The sequence below is a fragment of the Euwallacea similis genome, chromosome 4 (genome assembly GCF_039881205.1).
Source record: "Euwallacea similis isolate ESF13 chromosome 4, ESF131.1, whole genome shotgun sequence".
Classification (NCBI taxonomy): Eukaryota; Metazoa; Arthropoda; class Insecta; order Coleoptera; family Curculionidae; genus Euwallacea; species Euwallacea similis.
This window is the reverse complement of record NC_089612.1, coordinates 3,731,553-3,750,431: the sequence shown is the minus strand read 5'-3', so window position 1 is coordinate 3,750,431 and position 18,879 is coordinate 3,731,553. Positions and strand designations below refer to the sequence as shown.

The 18,879-nt window shown below is 34.4% G+C and overlaps 2 protein-coding genes across 4 annotated transcripts in view; both read right to left on the bottom strand.

The window, feature by feature from the left end:
• Positions 1-177: 177 nt before the first annotated feature.
• LOC136408581 (MYG1 exonuclease) overlaps positions 178-18,879 on the bottom strand; it is a 102,320-nt gene continuing 83,618 nt past the window's right edge. The window contains exons 1-6 of one of the 2 annotated variants that reach the window (XM_066389651.1): positions 1,836-1,928; positions 1,515-1,674; positions 1,286-1,431; positions 891-1,221; positions 477-721; positions 178-378 (exon numbers count right to left, since the gene is read on the bottom strand). In XM_066389651.1, coding sequence (XP_066245748.1) covers positions 201-378; positions 477-721; positions 891-1,221; positions 1,286-1,431; positions 1,515-1,674; positions 1,836-1,909 — 1,134 coding nt within the window. In that variant the 5' untranslated portion in view covers positions 1,910-1,928 and the 3' untranslated portion in view covers positions 178-200. Of the gene's footprint in view, positions 379-476; positions 722-890; positions 1,222-1,285; positions 1,432-1,514; positions 1,675-1,835; positions 1,929-18,879 lie in introns of those variants that run through there. The other variant, XM_066389652.1, reaches the window with a different exon arrangement.
• The window catches only part of Nox (NADPH oxidase), a 50,845-nt gene continuing 45,263 nt past the window's right edge, over positions 13,298-18,879 (bottom strand). Inside the window, exons 15-19 of one of the 2 annotated variants that reach the window (XM_066389627.1) lie at positions 18,641-18,873; positions 18,446-18,582; positions 17,979-18,188; positions 15,249-15,452; positions 13,298-13,629 (exon numbers count right to left, since the gene is read on the bottom strand). In XM_066389627.1, coding sequence (XP_066245724.1) covers positions 13,432-13,629; positions 15,249-15,452; positions 17,979-18,188; positions 18,446-18,582; positions 18,641-18,873 — 982 coding nt within the window. In that variant the 3' untranslated portion in view covers positions 13,298-13,431. Of the gene's footprint in view, positions 13,630-15,248; positions 15,453-17,978; positions 18,189-18,252; positions 18,394-18,445; positions 18,583-18,640; positions 18,874-18,879 lie in introns of those variants that run through there. The other variant, XM_066389628.1, reaches the window with a different exon arrangement.

Sequence of the window (18,879 nt, the reverse complement as noted above, 5' to 3'; positions counted from 1 at the left end):
GATGATGAGTATTCGTTGTTAAATTCTGTCCAAACAAATTTCCAGATAAATTATATGTTTAAGACAAGTGTATATGTAAATATACCTGTATGCACAATAAAATGGCGTTGTAAAAATTATTCTATTTCCTTTATTACTGTATTTTTTTAGTTCTAGATAACATTTCAGCAGAAAATTAACCTAAACCGTAATGAAATGGATTAATCTTTGTCTATTTGGGCCGCTTGTAAACTCCGCAAGGCCATATCTAGTGCGCCCTCTTTCGTTTTATTACCTCCAATGAATCCACTGGCATGACAAAATATGCAATCTTTGATGTTGGCCACTTTGCTAAGCTCCTCATCTCGAACTCCTCTCCAGTTTTTATGTAAAAAGACACTATAAACAATAACATTATAATGAAACACATTTTTGAAGAGCCAAATCTTATTTGAATATTGTATTAATCTAAATATGACTACAGTACATGTACTTACCGACAAACAAAACTGTTAGGTTGAATAGGGATGGCTTGAATCCTCCAAGTGTCACTATTTTCGTCATGAAAGAGACAAAATTTAAGTTCCCCCTCAATTTTGAGCTCCTCTTCAATTGAATAAAGATGATTCTTCCAAGAGCATCTATCATTTAGCACCATAATTTGACCAGATTTATGCACTTCCTTTCTGCTTTCTATACTTTTTTTGACTATTTCCCTAGCTGGCCACCACACATTAAAACCCTTGAATTAAATGTCTTATTTAAATAATTATCCAAACCTTCACTAAGAATAAGTTTTTAACTTAAATAAAATTTAACTAACTTAAATAAAATTATAGTACCAAACAAAATATTCACTTGAAAGGATCACTTAATTGTTCGTTCCAATCAATAACCAAATTAAAACTTACATCTAACACAACTTCGACAAACTCCTGTCCCACAAGTTTCATAGCTTTCTGAAACAAAACCTCTTCATCTTCAGGGTTAGGATCATTCCATGAAGGATTAAGCCTGTGAACTCGAGCCCCCAAATGAGTGTTTATCTTATACCTTGGCTGCCCTTCAGAATACATTGGAATACCATTATCCATTGCATCTAATTCTTCAACAAAATACTCATAAACATATATAAAAAGTGCTTCAAGTATATCTGGAGTGGGTATTTTTTTGTTGAGTTTGATGATTTCAGCGAGGATTTCAAGACCAAATTGGGAATATATTAAACCAGCAGAACTCAGCCTGCAGACCATAGAAAAAGAGAGAAATTGCATTTGAATAATACAGGTAAATAATATTTAATCACCTTATAATGTTAAATTTATTTTGTGCCAAATCAGGCCTTACAGAGTTTAAAGTCTCATTGAATCCTCTTTGATGATGATCATATCTATGTCTCTTGGGGTCAAATGTTGCACCAACGTCCACAACAATGTCACAGTCTTCTAAAATCTAATTAACCACAAATTTAGAAGCAAAATCAATTTCTATGAAACTATAAATGACACAGTTTTTTATTAATAAGAAAAAAATACCTTGAGGTCCCGGCTACGTATAATATCAGCATCTCGATAGTCAGGAAGGAGCTTCAACATAAAACATGCTAATGCTTCATCACAATGAAACATGCCATTATGGGTGCCAATCTTCTTGGAAAACTTGGGACTTTTATTGTTGGAAGCCATCGCGTTGAAGCTAATAAGGCAAGAAAGCAATTCACGTGTCTTATTTAAGACACGACCATCTTACATACTTATAAAGCAATTTTTACTAATTATTAATTTTTATGAGGTTAATGAATAGTGCTGGAATAAATCTGCTAAAAGAAAGGTACTAGAAAGGAGCAGTAAACTCACCCTTGCCAAATTCCTCTTCCAGTATTGAGAGAAAGCTTCGAAAAACCATGACCAAATTTTAATAAACTTTCCATTTCTTAACCTTACATTTTCACAAGAGTTACTGACCGAAGCAGTGTTGCCAGATGGAAAACGTAGACATACATTATAATCGTACGAAAAATCAAATATTGCAAATAGTTATGTTCATGTCATGGCCTGCACCTATAAATATTGATTAATTTCAAATCTCCTTTAAACATAAATTATGATATAAGGAGATTACTTCGATCATTAATTTTATTTTAATGATCTTCCCAAAAAAGCTAACTTATAATTTGATAATTATCTAGCGATCCGGCAATGCTTACATACGCTGTTGCCTAACAATAAAGTTCTAGAGGGCGTCGCAACTAATTCAAATAACACTGACTGCTGTCCGTTAACGGATGGATTACCATAAAAACTACATCACTTGCTCCATTTTTACTTAATTTTTATTTTTTATCTATCTAGTCATCTGAGTAGATACATACAAAGGTAAATACTTTTTATTCCTAATTTTTTATTTAATGATTTTTATCGGAGTCAAGCGAACCGGAGCCCGAAACTTGACTCCAATGTTGAACGACTCCTGTCGAAGCGAGAGTGGCTCGTTTTAAAGAGCACAATACAAGAAAAAAGTGTAATTTTTCATCACATTCACAATCAAACACATACAGTTACGCACATAAGTATTAGGTCGTGTAGTATGAAATGAGTAGAATTGAATTGAAACTTTAGTCATTTTTTTTTCATATAAAATGTTTTTATTGTCAATCGAAATATGCACCACCATTATCAATACACTTCTGCCATTTAACGGGAAGTTCATTGATTCCCCTGCTGTAAAAGCCTGCAGGCCGGGAGTCGATAAACTCTTGGAAGGCAGCTTTGACAGCCTCGTCGGAGTTGAATGTTTTCCCTACCAATAAGTTATCCAAATATTGAAAGAAGTGGTAATCAGTGGGTGCTAAGTCGGGTGAATACGGTGGATGACAAAGAGTTTCCAATTCCAACTCCTGTAGCTTGGCCAAGGTGACTTGTGCGGTGTGTGGCCGAGCGTTGTCGTGCAACAATAGCGGTGCGCTTCGATTGACTAATCTTGGCTGCTTAACCGTCAGTTGCCTCATCATTTCGGTCAGTTGTCGGCAGTAGACATCAGCCGTAATCGATTCACCAGGTTTCATGAAGCTGTGATGGATGACACCTGCGTTGGACCACCAAACGGACACTATAAGCTTCTTTTGATGAAGATTTTTTTTCGCACAATGTTTTGGTGGTTCATCTTGATCCAACCACTGCGATGAACGTCTGGTATTGTCATATAGGATCCATTTCTCATCACAAGTAACAATCCGATTCAAAAATGGATCGTTATTATACCGGCACAACAAAGAACAACAAAGAACAAGCTTCGAGACGTCGTTCTTTCTGTATGTCGCTCAACTCATGCGGTACCCACTTGTCCAGCTTTTTCACCTTACCAATTTCAGCCAAATGAGTCAATATTGTTTTTTTGGTTACACTGAATATTAACGATAATTCGCTTGCACTTTGACGTGGATTCGCTTCCACCACGCTTCCACACTTTCAGATAATCGTTATCCACTTGAGTTCCAGGTCGTCCACGTGGTTCATTTGTTAGGTCAAAATTGCCAGAACGAAATTTCATGAACCAACGAGATACTGTTTGCTGTGAAGTGACTTCAGTACCAAACACATCATTAATATTGCGAGCCGTCTGAGCTGTTGTGGTTCCACGGTGGAACTCATATTTCATTAACACACGAATTTCACTATTTTGCATGGCTGCACAAAAATTTTTGTAAAAATAAAAGTTTTCAATAATTTTTAACACTTTAAACTCTGATCGAAAGAGGAAGAATGTGCGTTTTCCACATAAAAAAGTCAAGTCCAAATATAGATTTAGAGTGAAGTTATTCGCAGTTGAATATGGCATTTCGAGAATCTACTCATTTCATACTACACGACCTAATATTCGGAAATGTTATTTTTATTTATTATTAAAAATGATCTTATTTTCCATTTATCAGGAAAAAACATACTGTTAATAACGAAAGCAGTTTGTTATAGGTTTGCATATACAGTGGGCCGCATTATTATTCGGACACTATGACAGTTAAGCATTTGTTGCTTTTCAACTAAGCTGTTTGTGAAACTAATACATCCCTTGATTTATAGTAAGTTAAATCACATATTCTAGATACCCAAAACATAATTGTTATTCCCCTAATTTGTACACATTTTTTATTAATCAATATTAAGTGAAATACTGCTTAAATTTAACACAACAAAAATATTCAGACACTACGAATGATTACTTTTTAATTAACAATATAATATATTTTAACCATTTTAATACTTATACTTAATACTAAAGCCCTTTTGTTTAATTACGTACCTCAATCGTTTAGACATATTAGAAATAATTTTGATAGTCGATGATAGTCGAATACGTGACCATTCTTCAGTTAATCGTAGTTTTAATTCATTTTTGGATTTTATGGGTGATGTTCTGATTTTACGATCCAAGTAATCCCATAGATTTTCTATGGGCTTTACATCCGGTGACTGTGGAGGAGGATGTAATACTTTTGGGCAATTATACAATAAATATTCCTGTACAATACGCGAATTATGTTTCGGAGCATTATCCTGATAAAACTTTAAACTTTGCCGAATATTCATATTAGTAGCACTTTTAATTAAATTTTCTTTAAAAGGGGTTAAATAATTCTTTTTGTTCATAATTCCATCGATGAAAACTAATTCACCCACTCCAGCAGTCAAAATACAGCCTCAAACCATAACACTTTCTCCACCGTGTTTCAGGGTTGGTCCGAAATTTTTAACAAGAAGCTCTTCATTGGCTTTACGCCATATATACAGGGGGTAGACAAAATAATATGAACACTATGCAATAAACTACAACTTGTTTCACGTTGGCAACACTGCTTCCACGCAAATGATGCGATGTATATATATTGTACAATTTATGTGTACCTTTTATTGGTTATGTTTCGGTATATTACGTGCTTTCTTATGCAGTAGTTACAACAAGGGATCGATGAAATGTGTGATCTCTCAGATTTCGAAAGAGGGTAAATCGTTGGGACCCGATTAGCAGGAGCGAGTGTAACAAAAACAGCTGAATTGTTTAACGTTTCACGAGGAACAGTATCCACGGTAATGAGAGCATACACAAAATGTGGCAAAACATCATCAGCGAAGAGGAATAGTGGACGAAACACAAAGTTAACGGACAGAAACCGACGAACATTAAAAAGAATTGTGGCCCGACAACATAAAACTACCGCAACAAAAGTAACAGCAGAACTCAACACTCACTTAAGTAATACTGTTTCGATAAAAACAGTACGGCGAAAACTCTACAAGGCATTCATGGAAACATTCATGGAAGGGTTGCAATTGCGAAACCCTTTATAACGAAAGCCAATGCAAAGTTACGAAACAAGCGGTGTCACGATCATAAAAATTGGACACTTGATGATTGGAAGAATGTGGTATGGTCCGATGAATCATCGTTTACTTTGTTTCCTACAAGCGGCCGTATTTATGTATGGAGAAGTTCAAAAGAAGCTTATGATCCGGACTGTCTGCTGCCTACTGTGAAGCATGGAGGAGGTTCAGTTATGATTTGGGCGGCTATATCGTGGTATTCAGCTGGTCCTATCATTCACTTGACTGGTCGGATTACTGCGAATGATTATCTCGACATCCTCAGTGATGAGGTCCTTACCTTGACCAGCATATTGCTGCCAAACACTGCCATATTCCAAGATGATAATGCGCCTATACACAAAGCCAAAAAGGTTCAGTCTTGGTTTGAGGAGCATCAAAATATAATCAAACATCTTCCCTGGCTAGCACAATCGCCTAACTTTAACATAATTGAACCATTATGGGGAATTTTAGAGCAACGTGTGAGGAACAGATTTCCACCTCCGACCTCATTGAAGCAATTGGCGGATGTTTTGGTAGAAGAATGGGATAATATTCCGTTGGAAACTATTCAGACACTCTATGAATCTATTCCGCGAAGAATTGCAGCTGTTATAAAAGCAAATGGGGGTCCAACACGTTATTAGTTCATAAATGTTGTGTATATGTCAGGTGTTCATATTATTTTGTCCACCCCCTGATTTAAGTTTATGTCCATTTGAACCAAACAAATTGTATTTGCTTTCATCAGCAAATATCACATAATTCCACCAACTATGTTCTTTAGAAATGTATTGATTGTCAAACAATAATTTTTTCTTTCGATTAACATCATTAATGTATAGCTTTTTCCGGGGAATTCTACCATGGTATCCATTTTCATTAATCATTCGAAGCACTGTAGACGCATGAACTTTCTTTCCAATTTTATTATTCGATTTATTATTCGATAGATTATTCTTCACTTTTTTCATAATATTGCGTTTATCACGATCGTTCAATAACTTTGGACAACCTTTTTGAAGAACAGATTGTATTCTATCCTCACGCCTTTTTATGATATCAGCTACAGTGCTCTTGCTCAATTTTAATAATTTACCAATTTCTCTACATGATTTTCCTTTCTTGTGATTATAAATCACAGGTTGGCGTATATCAAACGTCGTATTTTTACCTTCACGTGGCATTTTCACAACTAAAGTAATTCTGCGAGGTAGCGCTTAAAGATATGTTTACAAACATTGTAATCCAGCAAATAATTCAGCAGAATAGGACGCTCAAACTGCATAACATGTGACTTATCCGAATATTTTTGCTTTGTTAAATTTAAACAATATTTCACTTAATATTGATTAATAAAAGATGTGTATAAATTGGGAGAATAAAAATTATGTTTTGAATATCTAGAATGTGTGATTTAACTTATTATAAAACAAGGGATTTATTAATTTCACACCAGCTTAGTTTAAAAGCAGCAAATACTTAACTACCATAGTGTTCGAATATTAATGCGACCCACTGTATATATTCACTCCATCGACATCTGGTTCGGTAGAGATTTTATTAGTAGGGATCGCTAGCTCTACAATATCACAATTTGGCAAAGCCCGTGAAGGCACGTTTTGGTCGTACCATCTTGTACTTTCACAAGGTAACTATCATTGACCCTTCGGAAGGCTTGTTCAAATTTCACCTAAGATCAAATATCTATATTTTCTGGTTTACAACTACAAATTAAAGTTTTCGGGTACAGTAAAATCCTTTCTGACTTTCTCACCGATGAGGTTAGGAAAATTACTTAAATATTCGAAACTTCACTTTCCAATGGACACTCATTCCGTGTACATCGCGACTGGTCACTCGTGACACTATTTTTACACTTACCAATTCTGTTGTAAGGTACACTGCTTCATAGTGCTTATAACGTTATATTCTAAATCCATTAATTTAATAAATAATAATTAATAAACCATGTTAACCAACATGTGCATTAATTGAATAACTAATACCATTTCGTTTGTAATTTTGAATAAACGAATCAACCAGTTATTTATTAATACATATATTTCTGAACAGTATGATACTTACGAAAACAATAACATTAAATATTTAATTAAACAACCATAAAACTAATGACACAAAAGTATTTGGAAAGTTTTTCTTAAAATTCATCAGGAAAAGCAAAATCTGTATTAAAATTTCTAATATTTAGTCGAATAACCCTTAGCTTTGATAACGGCTTTTAACCGTTTTGGCATCGAATCAACAAGTTTTTCAAGTTATTGAACGTCAGTTTTACTCCATTTTTCAAAAATAGCCGCAATACAGTCTGTTTTGTTGGAGATTTTGTATTTGCTTATTCGATTTTTTAAACTTTGCCAAAGATGCTCAATTGGGTTGAGATCCGGTGACTGAGGAGGTGTACGCAGGCATTTTGGAGTGTTGTACAATAATCACTATTGGACTATTGTAGTCGAATGTTTGGGATCATTATTCTGCTAGAACAAATAATTTTCCTGAAGACCTAATTTTTGAGCACTAGCCAAATATTATTTTAGAATATTAATGTATATTATTTTATCCATAATACTGTTTATAATATGTAAATTGCCCACACCATGGGCAGCCATACACCCCCATAACATCACCGAACCTCAGCCATGTTTAACCATTGGAGGCAGATTTTCTTTTTTGAATGCGGTTCCTGGTCATCGCCACACATACTGTCGTCCGTCGGAACCAAATAAATTTATTTTCATCTCATCGGACCAAATGACGCGTCTCCAAAATTCTATCGGCTTGTTATGATGTTCCATTATAAAAGACAGTCTTTTACGACGGTTAACTTTACTAATGAAAGGTTTTTTTCTGGCTATTCTCCCCGCATAGCTTCTCTTTCTTAATATATGTACGTTTGACGGTCTCGAACCTGAACTAACCCGAACTAACTGACTTTCCAGAAATCTGTTCAATATCAACAATATTTCTGGCACTTTTATGAGGATTTTTTAAACTTCTTATACAACTTTTCTCTCCTCCCGATACGTGAGTTTTTTTGGACGTCTTCTGGGCTTATTTCTGATAAAATCATCAGTTTTAAACTTCTTTATTATATACCCAACTGTAGAAATAGATTTTCTCATTGTTTCACTTATTTGTTGATAAGTTTTACCACACAGATGTAGTTTAATCATAAGCCCGCGTTCTGGTAAACTAATTTCTTTAGTTTTCATTTTTAACTAGTTAGTTATGCTATTATAACGACTTTTAAATGTGAAATAGTAAAAATTAATTCATTGATAACACTCCCGATTTGGCTTATTGATGAAATAAGTTTAAATTTTAAGTGCAACTAAAGAATTTTGACGTATGAATACGATTTCCAAATACTTTTGTTTATCGTTTATTGGCGCACGCCGCTTTTGATCAACTTACTACACTGTATGTTATAATTCGAACTTTTATTAAACTTTTAAAATAACGTTAATACTTGGATTTTAATGTTTTTAATAATTGCCATTCAATTTGCAACCTTTTTAACTAATTATACGAAATTTAAAATAAAACACCGCCATTTCCAAATACTTATGTGCGCAACTGTATTTTCAATAAAAGAGAACAAATAAAACAAAAAATAAAAAATAAAATGTTAAATTATTGACTTTGCAAATAAACAAAAATTACAAAAAAAAAACGAAAAACAAGCTCATCGAAAACTTATAACTAAACAAAATATTTTTATAATAAATACTAATAAATCATCTAAAGAACAACAAAAAAAAATCATTGATGAGCGCTATCAAAACACGTGCCAACGCAAAATCCAGGTCGTCCTGGACATTGTTCGCACAGATAAGTGGTTTATTTTCTGAGATTCATTGTTGAACATACTTTGCAAAGTTTTCAGTTTACACGTCCGTCTTTTACCTTTGAAGAGATTTTTGTTAGAACATGTGTGAACGACAATTTTGGCGTCGGAATTTTAGAGTCATCTATTTGTAAGAGACTGCATAAAACCAACAGTCTAAACTCATACAAAAACATTCGACTTCCTTAATATCTATTGTGTAGGTAATGCAAATTTAGTAGTAACAGTTGCAGAAAATGGATTCCTATTTTTTTGTACCACCTTAGGGTTTTCCTATCGCAAGGATAGTATGCATTCATTTGGTCTTGTCTGTCAATTCCACCTATGTGTTTATTGTAATACAGAATTGCGACTGGTTTCTGTCTATTGCAATTTCTCTTGCCTACATAGTCCACCAATTCGTTGTCGTACTCGCTTGAGATGTAGAGAACCTCACGCTTGTCTTTCCATTTGCTGATCATCGATATTGCCAGAATACTTAACAACAGTTTCTCCTTTCTTTAGTTTTCTTGTTACAATATCCTGAGGATTATTTTTTCTTTTAGCATTGAGCGTGCCTGTACAATAAGTGGAACGGGCGGCAAGTTGGCTGGCCAAATCAAATGAATTGTAAAAATTATCCATGAAAACGAAATGACCGGAATCCAAGTAACTCTCAAGTAAGTCTAACATTACTCTTGTAATACGGCCCTTTCCACCACTGTCATCCAAGGCTCCAGTGAACATCAATAATCTCAAAATTAGACCATTAGGTTCCGTGACCATATGTAATTTTACTTCGTATTTGTGGCATTTATTTTTAATATACGAGCCCCGTCCAGCTTCAGTTGACCCAGTTAACAAAATGTCAATTATTTTGGAGTATTGAAGTTAATTTAAACCAAAAGGCACAGTTATTCATATTTATTTTAATGTTAACATTTTGAAAACATATCACACAACGATAACGTAACGATGGTAACTATTGAAACTAACTATAACTAACAGAAAGATAAAACCGAAATTTGGTATTTTCCACTTTAGGGTGTAGCTTGCTCTACTACTGCATAACATCATCTTTATTTTTAATAATTGCTTTGATTCTTCTTGACAGACTAGTTAGAAGTTCTTGACACTCGCATTAGGTAAAATTATCCCATATTTCCTGCAGCCTTTGCTTGAACTCTGGCCGGATTAGTGCGTAACCGCTTTTTCATAACATGCCACATAGTTTCTATAGGCGAAAGGTCTGGACTACTAGACACCCATTCTAAGACGTGAATTTCATGTTCTGAAAGCCATTCCATGGATTTTTTGGATGTACGGCATGCAGCACCGTCTTGCTGAAATGTGAAATTATATCCACAAATCCTGCTCTCTTCCAAAGTGGGCAATAAAGATTGTTCAAGGGTGGCTAAATGTTTGACTGTGTTTACAATGCCGTCGATAAAATGAAATCTCCCAACTCCTCTTGCTGACACTGAACCCCAGACCATTACGGAAGCTGGAAATCTGACTTTTCGCTTCAAACAATCAGGATGATAAGATGATAAGCTTCATTTTTTTGCCGTATAACTCTGCTACGGCTATCACCGACACAAACTTCAAATCTCTACTCCTCGCTCCAATCTATACTATTCCACTGCTCATTAACCCAGTTTTGATGGTCTTTCGCCCATTTGAACCTGTTTCGCTTCTGCTTTAAACTCAACAGTGGCTTTTCTTTATGTGAGGGGAAATACAAATTTGTTATTTTTGACCATTAAGATAGAATTTTAGCTTATTTTGTACCAAATCCGAGTTTTTTTGTTTCCGAATGACATGTAGACCGACATACACGTCTTCTAACCGCCTCACTCCAGAGTAGACTCAATTTTCCATAATTTGCACGCCCATTATTTCTCACAATCTTTGCCAAAGCTCTGTTAGCAACGTCTATTATTTTAGATGTTTTCACATATCGAAGCTTTTGAGCAGCTGAATAGCTTGATACATACAATTTTACAATATTTCGAACACTTTATCTAGATAAACCAAGCAATAAACCAATTTGACCGTTTGATTTTCCCAAATTGTGTAACTTGAGAACGATCGATCGAATTTTTTCATTAATTGCTTTTCCCCTGCCCATATTTGTCAAAAATTTAATTACCAACTAACTTTTTCATAGTTAATAAACTTGTTAACGTCACGTAAATAAATAAAAACGTTTCCATAGTAATCGTGATACTCACTGAATTCTTGTTCATAGCAATCCCTGATAATGAAGTAATAAGCAAGCAAACTGCAATTTCCCCTATTGCGAGATTTTTGTGAGAAAGCAAGGTTCTGTAAATTGAAGTGACATTTATATTCCTCCAAATGATTATATTTTATCGAAAATATTAGATTAAAACGAATGATTTTGAAATTGGATGTATCACATAAACTACTAATTACTTGTGTGAGCTAACTGAAGCTGGACGGGGCTCGTATTGATGGAAAATCAAACTTCCATGCCACAGAACCATCGACTCGTCAAGCGACAGCTCTCTCCCTGGACAATTAATATTTGCTATTTTCGTATTAAAGAAATTCAGGACAGGTCGCATTTTATGTAACCTATCATTCGCAATTTCTCCCTGATCCATATTTTTTGCAAAATGTAAGCATCGCATGATCAATAAGAAACGGCCCCTGCTCATATGCGAAGAGAAGTATTTTGAATTAAAAAGAGGATGTGTCTTTCAATAATCTTGTAGCCGATTTAATTTTATAGTTCCCATGAACTACTAGTGCAATAAACTATAACATTTCTTCACAGATAACCGGCTTCTACTTGGTTATTCTTGATTTTTCGATAATCCCTTTGGAATAAAAGCGTATTGCGTATTAGCGTATCGATTTGTTTCAATAACCAGCAAATTCAGCATATCATCATCAAACAACATTCGAAAATAGTCAATAAGTTGGTTGTTGAATGGAATATGCACTAAAAGTTCATTCTTTTTCATAAATTAAAAATTGTTCGTTGAATGATTGCGAATGTTTGTCTAATTTGGTTAAAATTTGTCTGAGTATTTGCACAAAATGATGATCCAGATGGCTCTTACGAAAGAATATTTTTATCACTCAAACCTAATAAGTATATACCAAACTTTTATATTCCGCCAACCCAAAAAAATATATATAGACACTCTCGTCTTCATATGAAGAATCACTTTCTGTAACAGGAGCATTATCATCGAAAACATCGTCCTTGTTACTCGAATTCACTATTTAGGAAAGTTTTTCGTTTGTAAGTGCTCGGTTATGTTTAAACTTTAATTTAGCTTTTTTAGGCCTTAAGGTGCCTGGCTCTTTATCTGTCATGTTTTGTCTGAATGGAAGGATAAATTGTATGGTAAGAGTCAAGGGTTCAAAATGTATGATACGGCTCGAGGACACAATTCACGTGATTGCAGGGTAGTACTTTCGCAAAGTGGTGTAAATTCACTAACAATTTTCACTACTTTTGTTAAGGATTATTGATAAGAAAAACAATGTGATACAAAAATTGCGAAAACCGCCGCAATAAAAAAAACAAGCAAACAACTTTCTGCCCTCTCGAGAAGTCTGCTTAAATATTGAATTAAAACTAAAAAAAAACATAATTAAAAATGTTCTCATGCTAACTGGATTTGGATGAAAATGGTGCCTGATTGCAATCCAGACCAAAGTTAAACATGACCTAAAATCAATTTCTAATCAACTGACCCCAAATGCATAATTCAATTACGAGTCTAAACTTAGGCTTATGCATAAACAAATTAATTAAACCAAGAACGGCAAAACTACATAAAAGTCCCAGTATCTAGTCTACAGACTGATACAGAAAACAGTATCGTAGAGTAATACTAGCCCTGAATTTTGCCCTTTGAAACAAAATACGCAACGTGAGTCCAACCGGAGTCAAACTTATCACTAATATACATGTATAATATATTATATTATACATGTATATTAATGATGTTAACCAGACCGGCTCCGAAGTCGGACACACTCAACGTGTTAAAAGTAAAATAGTCTTAGTGATAGTCTTCAAGTCGGTGTATTTCACAATCAAAAAATCTTTCTCATATCAATGGTTTTATATTACAAAATTTTATAATTTATTTACATGATAGCATAATATTCACAGAGACATTCCCATTTACAGTTACAATATATAAAATGTTTGTTGCTTAAGCTTAAATTATTTATACAAAGGTTTAAAATCAAAAAGCTTTAAAAACTCTCTTTTCTGAATATGTAGCCATACTGGTTACACTTTACTCTCAAAATCCTGCCGAGTTGCGGAGGTCCGCAGTAAAACACCGTGACTTTTCCCTTTTTCTGGTCGGAAATTTGTTTGAAAACTTTGTCCCAGTTGGGCCTCCCCGCGTTCGTCCGCGTTTTAAGCCCCGTAATTAAATCCCGCTTTTCCTGCAACATTTTTACTCTTACTCAGAATATACACTAATGGACAAAACTAAGGAAACTTTTCAATATGCACATATATTTTTAGTACCTTTGAAACAAATCATATATTTTATAAAAGTATTTAATTAACAAATAACAAAAGTTTTTAACATAATAATGTGTTGAATATCTCCAAGAAGAAAGGAACAAAAAAAAAGCGAAAATAGGTTGGACAAAACTAAAGAAACTATTTCAAAAACAACAAATATTTGAACATATCACAATAAAAAAACAAAATAAATTAATAATGGGTAGAATGTCCCTTATTTGCAATGACTTCTGCGCATCTTTTTGGCATTGATTCAAGAAGGGTGTTGATTTTCAACATATCCATGTCCCTCCATGCTTCTTGAATGGCTTGCTTTAAATCTGCTTTATTTGAGATATTTTTTTTCCGAACCTGAACTTTTAATTGACTCCATAAATTTTCAATTGGATTCAGATCCGGATTTTGCGCTGGCCAGTCCAAAACAGCAATCTTTGCTTCTTTAAGCCAGGAAGTAACTATTGCCGCTTTGTGTTTCGGGTCGTTGTCATGCTGGAATATCCAAGAAACGGGCAGATTTTCGTCACAAAATGGTTCCATTGTATTTTGAAGAATGTCTAGATAAAGAAATCTGTCCATTCTTTCATCAATAAAATAAATTGGACCCATTTTAAAACCCGAAAAACATCCCCAGGGAAGAACTGAACCTCCACCATGTTTTATGGTAGGTAGTGTATACTTTGGGTCATATCTTTTGCCCACTGGTCGCCTTATCCATGAAATCCCATCGGATCCAAATAAATTGACTTTTATCTCATCGCTAAATAAAACTTTTTTCCAAAATGTCTGATCACAATGTAAATACTTCTGTGCAAATGCAAGTCGGGCCTTTCTGTTTTTTGAAGAAATAAAGGGGGTTTTAGCTGGTCGTCTGTTTACTATACCAACTTCATTACATCGCCTTTGTACAGTCTTATAACTTAGATTGTCTACACCTAATTCGTTTAAAATTCCTCTTGCAGACAAATTCGGTTATTTCATGGCTATACGTTTTATCCGTCTGTCTAGATTTTTGTTGGTTTTTCTTGGCCTACTACCACCACGTCTACAAATAATCACGTTTCCTCGAGTCTTGTATCTACTTAAAACTTTGAATAGCACAGATTTATGAAGAGAAAAATGTTTTGCAATATCAGTTTGCTTTGTTCCATTTTGAAAAGCTTCAATAATTTTTGATTGTAAATCTTGAGATAAATACCTTCCAGCAGGCATTCTCAAAATATTATAGCAAACACTGTAGCACTCAAACACTGTGGTGAATATGAATATATTTTGCAAAATAGAATTCAACTGATAATGCGTTTTGCCAAAAAGTTTCTTGAGATTTGTCCCAATAAATAAACAAATAATGAAAAATTATTCTTATCACTGAGAATTAAAAAAATGTATATGGTACGTATTAAATAAATATTTCCTCAGAAGTAAATAAGATACACAGAAATGATGTACAGGGTGAAATTAAATTTATTTTTATATATTTGAAAAGTTTCCTTAGTTTTGTCCATTAGTGTATATACACATAATAAGTATAGCACACCTTTTCATGCAGCAAATCTAGGGCTAGCTGCAACCCAACAGCCTTCATGTCAGTTTTCTGCAAAGCGCTGGTAATGTACATGTGCATTTCCAAGAAACGTTCCATAGCCCCACCTAATTCTGCCTGTTCAATCTCCAACTGGGTGAGAAGATTGACGAACCACTCAAAAGAACGCTGATTGCGGTTGATCCAGAAAAAGTCCACCTAAACCTCAGAGTGGTCAAAAAAGAGAATGTTTTTTGCATAATAAGTGAATCAACGATCATTATTGAGATTTTGCAAATGCGGTTTAAGGTCAAATTTAGAACTAGATTTCTTTAAAAAACGCTCCTTGATTCTTGAAATCAAAATATATTGAAATTAATGATTAAGTTGACTAAATACATATACAGGGTGGGCCAATAAAAACGAAACAAGGCCGATTTGTCATATTTACCACTCAAAAAAAAAAAAAATCGTTGAGACTCGTCGATTTTTATTTCGAGGGGCAAATCTTTTGCGCCCATTGGCAACATTGCCACTTTTAACCCCTTGGCGGGGAATCCTTAAACCTTAAATGGGATTAGGGGTTAAGTGATGCCTCATTTTAAAGATAATCGAATTCTCTTTTCAACGCTATAAAATTTTTTTAATTTGATATGGTAGTTTTCGAGAAATCATGTTATAAATGTTGAAGAAGCCAACATTAAACAAATAATAGTGTTTTTTCAATTCGTAATTTACATTTAAAAAAATTGTGGGAAAAACCATTCTTTCTGAGCGTAGATTTAAGTTTCTGATAGTAGTAACTTTACAAAAGGAGAATAATTCAAAACACTTATCTACAATTTTACTGACTTTCTAATTTAACAGATGTTCAAAATGTTACCTTCCTTCTTCCTTACAGAAATAGAGTTTTTATTCAAAACGATTTCGGACGTTTTGAAGCATTTCAGATGTAATCTTCCGACATTCATCAATGATTCGTTAATTTAAACAATTTAGAGACTCTGGCTGAGTTTTATAAATCTTACTTTTTAAGTCACCCCATAGAAAAAAATTTAACGGACTTAAATCTGGTGATCTTGCTGGCCACTCCACTGATCCTCTTCGGCCAATCCTTCTACCAGGAAAAGTTTCATTTCAGTACTGACGAACAACAAAAGAATAGTGAGGAGGTGCTCCATCTTGTTGAAATGTCAACTCATTCTCATTGTAACGGTCATTATGTTCAATAATTTGTATCAATGCGGGATCGATAGTATCTTCTAACAATTGCAAGTACATCTCTCCTGTTAAATTTCCTGGTAGAAAAAAAAGAGCAACGACACAATCACCATAAATTCTAGCCCAAACGTTTATTTTCTGCGGATGTTGAGTGTGAACTTCACAAAATAAATGTGGGTTTTCATCAGACAAATACCGACAGTTATGACGATTAACAGTACCGTTCAGAAAAAACGAACATTCATCTGAGAAGCAAATGTTGAATAAGACATTCGGGTTATTTGTTATCCGTTCACTAATTATTTCGCAAAATTCTAAACCTATCAAAGTCATCTTCACTTAATTCTTGCGCAAGATGAATTTTATACGGGTGAAATTTATAGGCTTTCAAAATTCTTCAGATGCTCGTACGGGAGATGCCAGAAATTGCTTGTAATTGCTTGGTACTTAACGTAGAGTCAATATTAACTTGGCGCAAAACAGCAACTTCCATTGCTTCGTTTCCCAGTATTTTATTTGCAGCGACTCGTTTCTGATTTGTTACCGATTCTATTTCCTTAAATTTGGCTACTAGTTCAATCACGAACTTCCGGTTAACATGCTTATCTCGATGTAGGTTATTAAATAACTGTACTGTAATATTAGTGCACCTACCGTTTTCATAATAAAGTTCAATTATCGATACTCGTTCCGCAGTTGAATAAACCATTTTGAACAAAAAAAATTACTTTTAAGTCGAAATAGTCAAAGACAAAATCGTATGAGGTACTAAATGCAAATAAAATGAAAATAAATAATTCATCATATCCACTTCTAAAGGGAGGTAAAAAATTACTTCGTCTATTTTTGTTAGAAGTATGGAATTCATAGCAGAAATAATTACTAAAATTTCACTGATAAAATTGTAAACAAGACACTTATAAATGATAATGATCTTAAAACTTTAACGTGTAAAATAAATATTTCTTTAAAAAATATCAAAGTAGATTGTAGATGTATTTTATTAAGTAATAAAAAACTAACATTAAATGCTTCTTTGCATCAAGTTAGTTCAAGAGTAATTTAAAAAACACATAAAGCACTTCTTACATAAAATTCGCATCAGCTACAAAAATGACAAAAGCGTTACATTCGTTTATTGATCGATTTCTTATTAACGTGATTTCTCGAAAACTACTGTATCAAATTCAAAAAACTTGCTAGCGTTGAAAAGAGAATTCGATGATCTTTAAAATGAGGCATCACTTGACCCCTAATCCCATTTAAGGTTTAAGGGTTGAACCTTCCCCCGCCAAGAGGTTGAAAGTGGCAAGGTTGCCAATGGGCGCAAAAGATTTCCCCCTCGAAATAAAAATCGACGGGTCTCAGCGTTTTTTTTTTTAGTGGTAAATATGAGAAATCGGCCTTGTTTCGTTTTCATTGGTCTACCCTGTATATATAAATGAAAAAGATCGTTTGTAGCATTTGAATTGTTTGTTTCAACAACGCTCAATTTAGTTCAGGTAACTTGAGCAAAGTTCATACCTTTCTCAAGTTCATAACGGTGGCGGGAATGTCACAGGCCCAGGAAAACTTGCACTTGGGGCACGTGTGACGGGCCTTCCAATATCGATGCATTATCGATTGCAGAATAGACGCGAAAGGCGTGACCCCTATTCCAGTGGCTATAAGGACCGCGTGTTGAGCCCTGAAGATGTGACTTGAAGGGGCGCCGTAGGGCCCGTCCAAAAAAATCTAAATCAATTTAGGAAATGTTCAAAAAACACTCCTTTGCTCTCAGTAAATTCAGGTTAGTTCAAAGCAATGCAATGCAATGCAATTATTAGACACACTACTTTACAACTCTATTCACCTCAGTACCCATTTTATCTGAAAATTTAACTTTGATTTCAGGGCTTTCTTCATCACTGTCTGCGTCTCCAATAAAGTAACTTTCCTGCTATTTCAAACTTTTAAAAACCCAAATTCTGAATACCCTTAAAAAATCTCACCTCCAAGGGCTTTCCTACTGGATAGTTTATATGCTTCAACTTAGGGTCTGCTGCGGTCATGTCTTGCAACTGAAACGACTGACCTTCTTCCACACGTCTTTCAGGGCTGAAATAGTGGCAGGCAGCAACACGACTTTCTGAAGAAGATTCTTCCAAATACTTTCTTATAACTTATAATAAAAATAATCGTATTACCAGTGGGCGCAGCAACTTTGAATAAGGGCTGCGAATCTCTTTGATCGCAGTTTTCAAGGCTGGGGGTTTTGAAAGCGATAATGGTGGGCTTGTTCCTCATGTACCGGAAGCTTTGAGCCAAACTCTTGTTCTGAGGGCTCAGATATGCAAGACCAAGTGATTTCATGCGAGCCCGCTTCATTTGGCATTGATCGAAGCTCTTCTCAGACTCTGAGCGCATATATTCACGCAGCCTAGAA